The sequence below is a fragment of the Ciconia boyciana genome, chromosome 1 (genome assembly GCF_034638445.1).
Source record: "Ciconia boyciana chromosome 1, ASM3463844v1, whole genome shotgun sequence".
NCBI classification, from domain to species: domain Eukaryota; kingdom Metazoa; phylum Chordata; class Aves; order Ciconiiformes; family Ciconiidae; genus Ciconia; species Ciconia boyciana.
Genome location: NC_132934.1, coordinates 118,214,488 through 118,229,631, shown reverse-complemented (window position 1 = coordinate 118,229,631; position 15,144 = coordinate 118,214,488). Strand labels below are relative to the sequence as shown.

The window sequence follows — 15,144 nt, the reverse complement described above, 5'->3', positions numbered from 1 at the left end:
TATTTCTTCCATACTGGGACATTTTGCAACATTTGACATGTGTTGACACTTCTTTTCTATACTGGATTACAATTTTCCTTCAAGGCTGTTATTCCTTACTCCACCCATTCTGGTAGCACCCACCTACACACAAACCAGAAATTATGATCGGGACGTAGGTACACAAAAGCTGGGGCCACAGTGCATGTCTCCAAGCAGCCTGGTTGCCCCAGGTCCCCCGCAGGAGGAGCTCCAGGAGAAGGGGCAGGGAGGTGTACGGGAGTGGGGGCATCAGCAGCCTCCCCTGGGGTCTCCTCCAGGCATTGCTGCCCTGACGGGTGGCACAGCCGTATCCTCCCTGTTCGGGGCAGACCCCTCCCCAACCAATGCAGAGTGTGTGTCCGGGGCGTTGCTGGCTGAGCCCTGCGTGCTCAAAGCCCCATGCCTACTTATTCAGGGGTCTCATTTTTGGCACCTTGCTTTGGAAAGACTACCGAGGGGCTTCAGCCCTGCAACAGCTTCTGTGTGTGTTGATTTGCTGCTTGGCATCTTCAGTAGCACTAAAGAGAGAAGCGCTTTTAACTTCAAAGCTTGTGCCACCTGTATCTTTTGCCCTTCGGATTTAGTTCTAGCCTGCTCTGAAATCAATCAGTATAACATTTAAATATGGCCAGCACAGCGACCACACAAGCTGAGCTGGACCTAGTGCGTGCCTTGAGCACTCCTGCTCCTGCAGCTGTGGAGAAGGGTTGAACAAGGAGATGAGTCTTTACCTTCCTTCTGATCCTTCTTTCTCCGGCTGTACTCCTCCGGCCTCTCTGATTCAGGGTGGAGTCAGGGGAGACGTCCTGCTGCCACTCATCGGTGCCATAGGATGGGTGGAATCGGCGATGGCCGCAGCACGGCAGGATGCTGCATTCCTCAGCTACACAGCAAGTGCCAAGGGATTTCGTAAAGGAAGCAAAGCATTTCTTAAACAGTATTTTGAATGTATTTCTGGACTGAATGCCCCTGACAACCCAGTGAGTTGGGGCTTTCAGCACATACTTCTGGGCTTGACTCATTTTCCATTTTGGTTTTGTAGATCTCCTCAAAACCAGCTTGACAGTTCAGAGGAGCAGATCATTTAATAGAGTTTTCAACAAGTCAGTTTTGGTTTAGTACTGTAATGAGCAACAGTTTCTTAGTTACCTCCTTTTTAAAAAAATCCATGCATCGTTCTAAGTCTAACTGACTTTACAAATGTATGTTCACATGAAGAAGACCTTACTTCACCTTGTAAATCAAAGCTGCACTCCGGAGAGAGGTTTCATACCTCTGGGCTCAGTATCATTTTTCTCAAGGTGACCTCAGTTGTTAAAGTATGAAGGTTGCATTTGATATGTCACTTACTTTCTCTAAGTCAATAAAATGAACCAGTGTGTCTTTAGATCATCAGAGATCTGCTTATTACCAAAAGTTGTTTTAATCCTGATTTGTGTTGGAATTTAAAAGAATCCAAGCAGATTTCATTTGCCATCCTGAATAAGAGTTTGGAGGGTGATACTCCGCTGTGTGTGCAGAGTGCCCCTGGATGAATTCTACTTTATTAGTTTATAGGCTTTCTTCTGAGCACTTGGGATGAGATCATGAAAGTGTAAATGGCTGTTATCTTCAAAGGCCTCTTTTATACTGACAAAACTCCACCCTACCGACTTGTATTAATAATCTATTGCAATCCTAATTAGTCCACATCAAGGTCAGTGTTTTGTGGTGGATAAAATGACTGTAAGCTCCAGAGAGTAAGTTTTTTCTTCCACTACTTTCATGTTGAAAATGAGGAGGGAGCACTGAAAGTGCAAAAGAAAAGACTGATGAGGACTTTTTGTTTATGTGTAGGCTAAAGAACTTTAATATGGAGTAATTAGTTCACATCACCAGGAGCATCCTGTAAGATACCCGAGGCCACGCTGTAGTCATTCCTTTATCACCGTGTCTCCCAGTAGACTGCAGAGACTCCTCATTCAACTCTGCTCCTTTTTTCATGGCATTGGTTTTCCAGTAGGAATAATCCATCCAAGGAACTTTCAGCCTCATATTTAATTGTCTTGAAATGTAGACACACAGCTAGGAAATGTTTCACCGTCCCGTGAGCTCATGACTGCCTTTTTGAACACCCGAAGGCAGAGTCCCGCTCAGGCAATGGCTCTGGGGCTGGGCACCAGGGTATCAGCAATCCCCTCCCAGGACCAGCATGGTCAGGTCCAGCCCACGGGCACGGAGGGTATTGCCCTAGAGAGGAAGGTGCAGGTAATCCTATGTCTGCAAATAGTGACTCAATGTCACTTCCAGGTCCTGGCCCAGGAGATATCTCTCCACTTCCTTTGGTCTTGCTCCACCCCGTGAAAGAGAAACTTTGGAGGTGTAACCAGGCTGGGATTCATTTCACCTAACTTTAGACATCCGTGTTTTCTGTGTCTCCGTCTGACACAGTCATCTGGTATCTTTGCGATCGGGGAGAGAAACAGCTGTTCATCGGGTGTGATTCACCCGCCTGGCTTGGCTTAGATGTCTCCCTTAGGATGAAATGACTTGCACCCCACAAGTGTCTGTTTTACCCTGTTGGCAATAAAGTCTAGAGTCTAGACAAGTAGCTCAGAGGTAGACACCTACACTGTAGATCTCTCAGGTGGGGTGAATCCTCCCCCAAGAGCCAGGACACCAGGAGAGAGCATTACACTTTCTACACAATTAGCAGGCTAGTTCTGCGTCTGCGTTTCCAGGGCATGATATACCTGCCCAAGGCAGGCTGACAGCAGCTGCTCTCACCAAGCAGCAAGGTAGTGAGATGGGCTAATTGACCTCCTTCTCAGTGAGCACTGTACCCCACCTGAGCCCTACGCTTCAGGTAGCCTGCTTTCAAGATGTGAGCTAACTAGGACAAAGTGGATACATCTCCTCCAAGCTGTTTTTACAGGTGAACTTTCCCTGCCGGGGTGACATCAGGTAATTCGCATGTGCTCTGACTCAGCCAAGCGCCGAGCTCTGTGCCCTGAGTGCTCTGCTGAACTGGAGCCTTGCTTTCTGCATGCATCAGTTCTCCATCTGCTAAAATGAGGATTGCAATAACACCCTTCCTCAGGGGGCAGTGTGAGGATCAAGGACTTAATTAGCTGGGAGGCGATCACGTACTAGTGTGGTTCAGGGAAAGGCGAAGAGGAGAGCAGTCGCTGGGACCTAGAGCAGCAGAGGGGAGAAGCTGGCGAGGGGCCAGGTGGGACAGGAACAGAGGTGCTCCCTTGTCTGGCAGGGTTTGTCTCTGACCATGTGATTCCCCTCCAGGCTCGGAGAGATGCGATTTCTAGGTGTGGATTTACCGAGATGGGTAAGGGAGCGGTAACTCCCCCAACAGGTCCCACCCCCTCATCCCTGTGCAGGTCATCACAGATCATATGCCCTCCCAGCAGCAGCACAACAACCTGCTCTCTCCCTAGTGCCTCTGAAGCTAGAGGAAACCGCAGTGCCATGCGGCAAGTAGACAAGTGTATATGCATGCACGCGTATGTATGCACACGTACACACGTGTACATGCTTGTAGCGGCATCCTTCCGCCTGTGCCACGGGGCTCCTTGCATCGCACCACCTCCCAGGCTGGGCACAACGGGACGAAGGGTGAAGTCTGCTCGCCGCCAACATCCGCGTGGTATCTGTCCCTGATTTCCTCACCGTTTCAGTCTGTGCTTTAGCAGTACGCTTAGAGATAGGGGAGAACACTGCAGCGGCATGGAGTCTGGCGGCGTGTCTCCTCCAGGGGAGCCAAAAGAGTGGAAGGTCAAGGTTGAATTATTTTACTTCATTCCTTGTTGATGTGGGGAGGTAGGGAAGAGGACGGGTGGTGGAACGGAGTCTCCCTCTTGAACAAATAACTGCAGCTCTCCAGGGTGACTCATACCTCCGAAGACAAAGAACAATGCATCTTTAATATGCAAAACTCAGCTTTCCAACTTCTGCATGTCACTGGCACCCAGAGACTTTGCAGTTTGCCCATAATGCCATCATGTTCTTCAAAGCAGCAGTGACGCCAGCCCAGAAGGAGTGTGCTTACTCAGGAGGAGAGATGGTTTATATTTCATTTGAGCAGCTTATGTACTAACCTGCTAGGGCAGCACATACGTTGATTGTGAAATCAGAGTTTTCACAGTTCGGTATTTGGAGTTGTCTGCACTTCCCGATTCTGGCACCGAGTTAGCAATGAGACCTGGGAGGTTTTTGAGGGGACCCCCACCCCACAGCCAGTTGCCATTACTAAAATGTTACCTGTGTCTTTACGGCACATTGTGCATAGATGGTTCCGCTAGTCTAGGCAGCTCATTCAGGCAGCTTTAAACTTGAAGGAATACACACTTCTCCTCCTTCTGCCCCCAGAATATACCTGGCTAGAACAGGTGCTTTCTCTCCTGCTGCCTTTGGTGTCATCTGCAGGTATCTTACTATCACTGGAGCACCGACTTTCTTGACATGGACATGAAGAGAGTGAAGGAAATTCAAACAAACCATTAGGATGCACTCGTCTGTTTTTCTCCCATCCCTGCCATCTATTTCTAAAGAAAAGCTAGCAAAAAATCTTCATATAAGACTTCCAGTCTTTCACTACATTCAGCACTGGAGGACTGATATGCTCAAAGGCACTGACAGATTTGCATCATTTTTGTCCTCAAGACCCCTTCTAGTGCAGCATTGAAAAGAAACGAGCTAACACAGACAATGAGTTGGGGGTAGATGATGCACAGAAACTGAATGCAAAGCACTGAATGAACAGTAGAAATGGTGCTCTGCACCCCAGCACCTAATCGCACCACTCTTGGTCTGTGGTTTTCCATGGCCTTTACTACACGCTTGATCCTTCTCAGTGGCTGCTACCCTCCTGCATGCCCATGCAGCACCTAGCATGCTTTGGGAAGTTCTGCATCAACACTAAGCACCACAGCTAGAACAAACAGCCCCAGCAACTGTTTTTGGAAAGGTTTCTGCTTGAGGCTGATATTTTTCTTCTTTATTCTCCAGAGTGTGATGCCTCAGTGTGGAGAAACTCCCTCATTCTCCTATCCCACAGGAGGTTTTATAGAGGCTCAAATGCCTCTAGAGCTTCTCTAGCCTTTGCAATACTCCACAAAACCACAGTAATATTGAAATAAAATGAAAGCAAACATTGAGGCAGGAGGTCGCTGCCAAAGATCTCTCTTCCAGAGAATAGCTGGGGATTTGGGTGCCTCTTCCATCCCACCCCCCCAACTTAAAAATTTCCAGACATGCAACATATCTGTCACTGTCGTTCTCAGCCAGAATAAGTCCTGTCACCTGTTAGCAATCTAAAAGGGGCTTTTCAAGGCCACGGAAAGGAGTGAATGCTCGTCTCCTACAAATTTCCAGTGGAAATTAGGCTTTGAAAAACTTTCCCTGGGGGCAAATTAGGGCTCGCACCCACCTCTGAGAAACCTGCAGGTCTCCCAGCTGTTGCGCTGGGAGGTGGCCCTGTGGTGGGACAGTGGTTTCCACAGCCTGGCACACGGAGGGAAACCACCCTGCAGGGTGAAGTAGCTGCTGGTGGAATTTTACAGTTTGCTCTGTAATTTTCCAGCTCCTCATGTTCCAGTGCTGAGAGGTATGAGAATACCAGCCTTGTGCGGCTGCTGCCACTGCTGCTGCCGCTGCCAGTGATGAACTTGTCCTTTGGAAAGTCCCCCTTATTTAAGCTACTGACTAATTCTTTCAGCTGCCGGGAGATGACACACCTTTTCACGGTGCTGCATTAGGCTGAGGATTTGCTGGGTCCCGAGTGAGGGAGGGAGACTGAGTCATTTCGGATGCCTTGCTGCAGAGAGAGACTAGGTCAGACTCATGCAGGACCGTATCTCTGTCCCTTGTGCTTCTCACACATTCAACTGGAGCTTCCGGGGCTAGGGGGGAATAAGAGAAAGCAAGTGGGAAGAAGAGGCAGAGACAGGCACCTAAGAGATGCTGGCAAAGGGGGGAAGGAGGAAAGACTGAATTGAAGTTTTTAGGCAGGCGGCATCTTTCTCCTGAGCACAAAACTACGTGGAGTATTTCTGTGCTCATAGTCCGTTTCCTCTATTAAGCAAGACACCTCTCTGAATGAACAAGTCTAATCAAGACCATTCCTGCCTTATACTCAAAGGAAGGGAAAGTCACACTATAAAAACCGTTTCCCTTTGGAAAGATTAGCAAATCAGACCGGGGGGGGTGGACAAATCCCAGACTCAGAAAAGCCTTTCAAAGCAGTTAAGGATCCAACTCTCTCCTTGTCTGCCTCTGAGTTTGACACCAGTAAACTAATCCCAGCTTTCATTCACCCCATGTCTTCTGCCAGTTGCTGCCTTTAAAGTGCTTGCCAGGATGGTGGAGGAATTGCAAAGCTCGATGCTATGTGACTTTCGGGGTTTGTTGCGTATGACTGACAGAAATTTTTGCAACTTGAGAAAAAACGTCTGGCAACAGCAGCGGCTATTTCGCAATTCATCTTCATCTCACTATGCCGAGGATGGGGGGATTTTCACCGACATAGAAAGCGGCTAATTAGCTGCTCGGTACTCGGGGCTGACTCTTGTGTCTCGCCTGACCCTGGCTTGGGAAAATCACTCGTAGTTTGTCCAGGTAATTATATTTTCAAGCAGGCAGGTGTCATTTCTGAGGCGGAGGGGTGAGGGAGGAGAAAAGACGTGCCAGCAGCCTGTGTGCAAGTGCCGCCCGGCAGGAAGGGGAAGGTGGAAAGGCGGGCAGCCTGGCTGAGTCAAAGGCATACCTGCTCCCTCCCGGGCCGCTGCCGGCTCCGCCACCATCCCGCTCACGCCGTGGCCTACTGACTCACATCCTGCTGCTCCTTTCTGAAGCTTCCAGGAACGTGCTGTATCATACCGAGATTTGGCTGTGCAGCGCCTCTTGGCCAGGAGCAGGCAGCAATGTCTGACCTGCAATGACACACGGAGGACCGTCTCTCTCTGCGCACCAAGGGCATAACACAGATTCGGAGGTGCGCGGGATCCAGCCCAGCACAAGCCACGTGCATCCACAATAAGCATTTTTCCTTTCGGCTCACAGATGCAGTGGGACCTGTTATCTGATTTGAATTCGAAGCTTAAGGCTTTTAATATGGCTAAAAAGAATTATTTTCTGATCAGAATACAAAACCTTGCGGGGGCTTTCTTTTAGGCAGCCTAGTATGGATTGTTATATTTGCTATATAGAAATGATGAGGCGATAGACATTTTTGCCGTCATCTCAAGCAAGATCCTGAGCTGGTACTATGAATCACCGCAGCCCCACTGAAACCTGCGGATTTACACCTTCTGAGCGCCTGACAGCATCACAGCATTTTCTGTTGGAGGGAGAGGGTGGTGGTGTTTTACATTTTAAAGCATGTGCCCCCTCTGAAAAAGAATCACAGAGAAATAGCGCCCCAGGACTTCACGTTTATTACGTCCCAGCGATTTCTGTGTCCTGTATGCTCAGGATCCGTTTTACAGACAAAAGGATGTTCTGCGCGAGCTCGGGAGATAGGCCGTGGTTTTGACCGAGGTCTTGACCCACTCGTCCCGCGCTCTGAGCGCAAAAGGAGCCCTCCTCTTTTTGTACGTGACCATCAGTAACAACTCTGGAAGCCAAGATACGCCCCGTGTCACGCTGGGCCAGCTCCATTGCCTGGCAGGTGTTTGTTTGCCCTGCTTAGCCGCGCCGGTTCTGCTGGCCCAGGGCGTGCACGCCTCTCCTGCGCACCCGTGGATACCCACCGAGAGTGGATGGATGCCCGCTGAGAGCGGACGGTGCCCGCTGAGAGCGGACCCCAGGAGAGAGCGAGATGCCCCTTCGGAGCCGCGACTGTGCAGAGCGGAGCTGCAGCGGGACAGCCCCGGCGGCGTCCCGGCTGGCAATGCCGAAGGGGCCTCGCCGAGCTCGTACGAAGGGCTGCGGGGAAGCTGCCTCTCGGGCTAGTCATTCGGCAGCGGGGCTCGCAGGCAGCGGGGCCGCCGCGCTCCCCGCCCGCCGCCGGCAGCCCGGCCGCCGCCGGCCGGCCCCGGGGCCCTGCGCGGCGCGGCGCGGCGCGGCGCGGGCGGCCTTCGCCGGGGCCCGGCGCGGGTCCGGCAGGTCTCCACCGCCACCTACCGCCGCCTGCCGCCGCTGCCCGGCACGGCTGGGCGAAAGGAGCGACCCGAGCGCCACCCGCCTGCCTCGGCGTGGGCTGTTGGTTTTCCACGGCGCGCACGGCTGGAAAAAATGGGAAGGGGGGAGCGGAGGGAGCAGCAGGGAGGGGGGAGCCGGCTGGGATTTTTCCGCCGAGCCTCTCAGCGAAGCGCGTTTCGTTAAACTATTAAGCGTTATGCAACATTTGTACAGCTTAATTACAACTTTTTAAAACAAGCCGAACGCAACCTTTTCGTGGCAATAAAACATGACGAGGCATGAAAGGCGGTTCAATACTTTCTGCTTAATAGCTTGTTAGGCATGAGGCTAGAGGCCGAGAGCTCGTGACTACACAGCAAGGTGTGAATTATTGCACCATAATTCTCGCCCCGGAGTGTTTTATTGCAATTAATAACTGTTTTCATGTTTTAAATACATTTTCTCACACCATAAAAAGCAGAAATGGAAAGTACTTGCTAATGGGAGAAATACCGGGAGGACTGGGCACAGATCACCAACTGGAGCAACTTCCTTGGTTTCGTGCTATTTTGATCTGCTTTTAAATGATTTTGGAATCCTGTTTGGCTTTAAAACTGTGTGGGCCCGCAGCCCTGTTATTTCCCTTTGTTGAAGTAGCTCTCCCTGCAAATCTCTTCACAGATATTCTGAGTTGGGCAGCAACTCCCATTTATTTGCAGCATATTTTCACCAAATTAACGTTAGCCACACATGCGGTTCCCCACGCCAAGCTGCTACCTTCTGAGATGCGCACCTCTTTATTTTGAAAGCAGAAAGGAGATGGATTCGGAAAGAGTTTGTTGCCTTTTTGTGCAGCCTAGTCCTGTGGCAAATTTGAACCCATTCCAGTTTAATTTCAGGTAACCTGAAAGCTGAAGAAAAGCAGATATCACGAAAATAAAATGCTGTTTGAGGCCCCTGATCCAGATCCTACTGAAGCTGCTGGAAATGCAAACCTTGCCTGTACTGGGAGCTGAGTCTGCCTCTTGATACTGAAATGGTGCCATAAAAATGCTATTACAGTGATACTTTCCTCCACTTGTTATTAAAAAACCGTGAAGGTGATGCCTGGGGTTAGTCAGCACAACCCGCTTTAATATCTGTATATAATATAATGCGCTATATTAACATCACTGAATAGATTGCAACTTGTTAACCAGTCTGATGTTGAAAAGCCAATCTTTAAGAGCAAATACAGGGATTGGGAATACAGGTACCAAGATGGAAAATTGATTGGTAGTTTGAACTTTCACTTAAGAAAGACTTAATGGGATGAGGAGATTAATAACGGGGGTCTCTTGGGCTGTCTGTCACTGTTTCAAGTACCTCAGAGGTCAGTAATAACAGCAAATGGATGAGGCAGGTCAGATAGATACCTTGGTAGTCTCTTTCCGGATGCTGCTAGACACACACTTGGTCCATTATCCGGTTTCTAGTCGGGAAACAGCACAAAGCTAATTCTAGTAGCACTAAAAGAAGGAAACCTTATTTCAATTTAGTCTTGTCAGTGTTTAGTAAATCTGTGACAAGGTCTTGCTTCCTCTTCTGCTGCTGCGGCTTTTTCTGCATCTTCTTACTGTTGTTCACGTGTTTATTGCACTTGGGGCTGTTTTATGGACCAGGATCCCCTGCGTGCTGGGCAAGGTAGAGGACAAAACCACGTCTCTTGTCCTGAAGAGCCCGTAATGTAAGAAACAGGAGAAAAGTGGCAGGCCGAGCTGCCCCACCACGCAATGGCAGCTTGTAACAGGGGAAAACAGACAATACATTCCCTCCTTTCAGCCTGAAAAACAAGGATGGGTGGCAGCACCCCCTTCACACATATCCGGATCGCTCTGAAGACAGCCTTTTCCCCTCTTCTCTGCAGCGCTAAGACCTAAGATGCCAGCACCTGAAAGCAGGTGATAAAACACTTCCTCCAGCCAAAGGGGTTCAGTGGCTTCTGCAGCGACAGTGTAGAACAGAGCCCTTGAGCGAGAGCATCAGCCTGGGCAGAGCACATCCAGGGCTCCCCAGGCAGGAGGACTAGCCGAGGGAGTTTCCATCCCTGGGCTGGGATCCCTCCAGCGCAAGTACCATGAATCTAGTACTCGGCCGCACTGCTGAACTGAAATCAATGGGATTGCGTGCTGAAATGAGGGAGTAATGATTTAATTAACCGCATTTTAGAACTGAAACACACAGTGTCGTACCATTACAACGCTTGCTCTGCTGATGCTTTGTGGTATTTATCCTAATGCTACCCCTGGAGACTGGATTCCTTCATCTGTCTCCCTGTCATCTTTAATAAACACTGACCATACATTAACAATGAGATGATGTTGTAATTCAGAATAAGAGAGGCTTTGTGCCTATGCCTTTTTGTTTGTTTCTACTGAAGTCCATTTAATCCAATCGGATGTTGCTTTTCAAACAGCGTGAGTCAACTGAATTTATTTCTAAGAAAGTCTGCCTGAAAAAAAATTAAATATTAATAATATCTGAATTTGAATATGTTAGCAGAAAAATCTTTACGAGACTGTAGTTTATTCTGCAAGTGACTTCACTAGTTATGTTTTAAAAGTTTGGAGTTTTGTATAAATCTTCCCTTCTAAACAGATGAAACAAACAAAATGTAAAACTCATCTCCATAAAACACAACAAAATAATAATTTCCAGATGGGCCTTCTGATGGAAGATCAAAGTCCTTCATCTCAGATTTGGGAAATTTCCCTTCCATGCTGATATCAGTTTTATCTGAATGCAGTTCATCCAACATTTGCTTCTTTCAAAAAGGCAATTAGCTAGATGAAGCTGCAGGAGAATGCTCTTAGAGCTGAAGAAAATAGAAAAGATTCTACTAAAAATAGTAAAAAAAATTCTGGGTAGGTAAGGGGGGGAGGAATCTTTCTCACTTTGATTTATACAAAAATTAGACATTTCTATACACTGCAGAATGCTAGCTTCGTATGCAAAGATTAAATAAGCAGAAAAAAGTTGTTTCTGCATTGGTGCAACTGGTTTGGACAAACTCCCTGCTGTGCATCTCTGATTTCAAACGGCAGCCAAACTAGTCGTGTGGCTAGAAAATAATAGGTTAGTGTTTTTCCGTAAATGTTTTACGCATCTGTGCATTTGGGGATTTTGCTTCCAAGAAGCAGCAGTTTCTACAGAAAGCCTGTACTCGTAGGGTGTCTGCGTTTTCAGCTTAGCAGTGCCACAGAGTTTGTGTAAGGCTTTCCGCTTCTGAAGTTCAACCACTGCTAGTAAATGTACCCATCACTGAATTGTATTTCTGTATTTGAGCATATACAAAATAGATGTACAAAATACCTGTTCATTTCATTAAGCCTGGGATTTTCAAAAGATTGAGGAAGTCAAATTCCCCAGTCCTATTCATCCACTTAGGAGTCTGCCTTCTGGAGGACACTAGTTTCACTCTCCATCTCTGTCCCTCTCTCACACACACACATATTTTCATCTTGTTTTTCTCTCTCTACTTACACGCTTGCACAGAAACACTCACAGTTCAGTATTTTTGTCTCCTTGGTGCCATGCAAGACATGCCTTTTTGGCTAAAGGGCTGCGAACACACAGCCCGAAATACTAATGCATCTCAGCAATGAATAGTCTTTCACCTTGCAAAGCTTAATCTGCTTTTCCCTGACCGCTTTTCCCTGCTCACCGTCAATGTGAAATATCAAAAAGGCTTCACAAGAAAAAATCAACCGATCAAAACTCACAGATGCACAAATAATATTTTAGAAAGCAATTCATCTGAAGGTCTCTTGACAAAGGGGGTTATGGAACTGAAATGTAATTATCTTGGCATTTAAGTTTCTACTTCCACCACGTGGTTTGGTTCACATATTTGATTGCAAAGTTTTGTCATTCAAAACAGCCTATAGGTCTCTTTTTCATTGCAGACACAAGGCAAGTACAGCCGTCTCCGCCATGGTCCTACGACCAGTCCTACCAGTACCTGGGCTCCATTGCCACCCCCTCCGTGCACCCCGCCACGCCAATATCACCTGGCAGGGCTAGCGGCATGACATCCCTCACCGCAGAGCTTTCAAGCCGCCTGTCAAGTAAGTACCTAAAAGTTAGTCCCCCCACACCGGGCCTCACCAAAGCCTTGAGGCTGACTCCAGTGCAGACCGGTTGCAATGTCCTAGGGTGCTGCCACAGCTTTTCTCCAGTTGCAGTGAAGCCTGTTGCGGGCCCTCTGCAGCAAGCCCTCTCCAAAGCTTTGCTGGGATTTGTGCAAAGAGTAAAGAAATATGGTTTGGGGCCCAACATATCTTTGTCAAAAAAAAAAAAGAAAAAGAGGAGAAAGCACCACTTTGAAGATGTATGGAACTATAAAAATAGTTTGGAGTGCTGAAGAGCTGTCGTATCTGCCAAGAAATGAATGCCACAGATATTTCAGTTCTGTTTCCTTCCCTCGCTCTAAATTCAGACCAGAGCACAGCAGGTTATGGGTGGACACACTGACTGCAGGGTGGTGGGGTTTGACATTTTAAGTGTTGCACTGGATTGTCTTGTTACATCTTCGTCAAATTGTACAGCAGAGCTTTACAAGCCAACATAAAAATATAGCATGGAAGTGAAAGCTACCCCCCTGGTTTCCACCATACTCAACTGACCATCTGCTGATTCTAACCCACACATATTGAACCAATATGTGTGTGTGCAATAGCAGGAATTTTCTTAAAATGAATGAGAGCCATATAATTCAAATTTGCACACAGCTTTTTCAAAAATATCTTCTTTGGCCGCACATATTGCTCTCATTTGACTACTCAGGGCTTCTTCTAAGATCAGAGAGAATCACTTGAACGTGCTCCAGCCTGTCCTATTGTTGTCATATAGAGCCTGCTTTGAAAGAGTCACAGGGAGGATGCCCACCAAAAGTAAATTATTTGTTAGGTCTGGGTGCTAATTACATCTTAGAGATAGCTGAAAATACAAGAAACCTTCAGAAGAAAAGAAAAAGGAAATTTCTTGTTTTAAAAAAGGTCTATAAAAATTCTCACTCTTCAGTGACACACTCTTCTTTTAAAATGAAAAGACTCCTTTTTACTTTCTCCCCTGTGTTTCCCTCCCTTTGCACTCCTTTCCACTGGCAAAATGCAGAAACAGAGAAAACGGAGAAGGGTGAAAAAAGATCTTCTTCATAGCAACCAGAAAATTTCAAGTAAAACAAATTATTTCATCAAGTTTTTTACTTAGAAAAGTAACTTTTATTGACAGAATTGTTTGAAATCAGTATTTGCCAGCTATTTTGATTTTCAAACCCTATACAGGGGTGCCTGATGCATGTGTACTTGTAGGCGTGGATACGTGAATCAGACTGAATGGAGATGTCAATCACATTTTACCTTTACCAGTGTGGCAACTGAGGTTGCACTCAGATGAGTGAATGCACTCACTATTGAAACGCAATATTTTTTGCATTGCCGTAGTGCCCAAATGTCGTCATTGTGCACCAGGGCCCTTATTGTGCTGTGCACGGTATGAGCACCAAAGGCTTCCATGGTGGCTACCCCAGGAGTGCATAGTCTAAAAGAAGATAGCCATGTATGCGTGGAGTAACTGCATGCCGTGTTTCTTCTGTGGCACATGGTGAGCACAGAGGCAGAGCACCAGCACTAGGGCTTGTCGGTCCTTTTTGTGCCCGTGGTCAAAGTGGTTTACCTTGGGGTAGGCATAGTTTCTCCAGGACTTGTGAAGGAACCTGGAAGAGCTTCGTTCACATGTCAGCGTTCTTTCTTTCCTGTCTTAATTCTGAACACGGGGGCTCATCTCTACACATCTTAAATGTTTTTTATAATGCTTCCAAAATGTTACTTCTATATTAAATGTCATTCAGTATTCCCGGAAAAATCTTTCACAATATTTTCTCCCCGGTCCCGTTACCGTCACACCCATTTCTTGCTGTTTATCTAAGAAATTTCTCCTTGTCAGAACAAAGAGCAAATTTGAGGCTTTTTTTAGGCCCTACCATCTAAAGACACAGTGCCTCAAAAGAAAAAGCAAAGATATGGGATATACTTGAAACACCTTGACATTAAGTCTCATTATTCTGCTTTTTGCCAAACTGGGCAGAAGAAAGCCTCATCTGATAAGTGATGTGTCCAGGCAGTTCCAAGAAGTTTGATTTCTTTCTCAGGAATGAGGTGTGGATGTACCATTTAAAATCTGGCAGGTTGTCAGATGCCACCTTCAACCTTAGCTACTCTGAAGCTCCTGCCATTACATAGCATGGTGTATCTTGCCATGTTAAATCTAAAGGTGCTGGGGTCTAGGGGAAGGAAATGTGTTCAGGGGTCCCATTAATCTTCCAGAAAAAAGTGGAAGGCAAACTAAAAAAGGAAGCATACAGCATGCGTCAGAGCTTTTCTAAGAAATTTATAGAAATTCATCAAAGCGCGCTGGCTGTGTCGTTGACGAGCTTTCAGTACTTGGCGCTGGAGTGTGTCTGCTCTGGCTTTAAATCTGGTCAGAGCCAAGAGCTTTGTTTTCTCTCTGCTTCTTCTCATGAGTATTTCCTTCAGCACATGGCTCCTCTTCTGCAGACTCCACGTCTTGTCTGACAGAAGAAGTTGTCTTCTGGAAAGATTTTTTCATAATTATTATTGTTATTTTAATCATGCATAGCTGCCAACTCTAGGGACTGACACCTTCCATTAATCTGAGTCATGATGAAGATCCTTCCTAAAGAGGCCATTATCTGCTCCGCTTATTTAATCCTTGCACACCAGGGAAGGAGACGATGGGACCGGGCATATGTCCACTGATGTCAGACAAAACGGAGCAGAATTTGACTGACCTATAAAACATTTCGCTGAGCAGGATGAGAAAGGCTTCTAGCACACATGAAAGGAAGAAAAAAGGCCAACCCCCAAATATATCATTCTGCTGTAAAAAGGCAGTACTATTGTTGTCCTTTTTTACACACTCATGAGAGCCAAGATTTTCAGAAGTTAGTAA

The 15,144-nt window shown here is 47.1% G+C and overlaps 1 protein-coding gene across 6 annotated transcripts in view; it reads left to right on the top strand.

Moving 5' to 3' along the window:
• RUNX1 (RUNX family transcription factor 1) overlaps positions 1–15,144 on the top strand; it is a 175,555-nt gene that overhangs the window by 154,168 nt on the left and 6,243 nt on the right. For 4 of the 6 annotated variants that reach the window (XM_072846197.1, XM_072846183.1, XM_072846214.1 and 1 more), the window contains one exon: positions 12,060–12,239. In XM_072846197.1, coding sequence (XP_072702298.1) covers positions 12,060–12,239 — 180 coding nt within the window. The remainder of the gene's footprint in view (positions 1–12,059; positions 12,240–15,144) is intronic. The other 2 variants (XM_072846225.1, XM_072846190.1) reach the window with 1 other exon arrangement.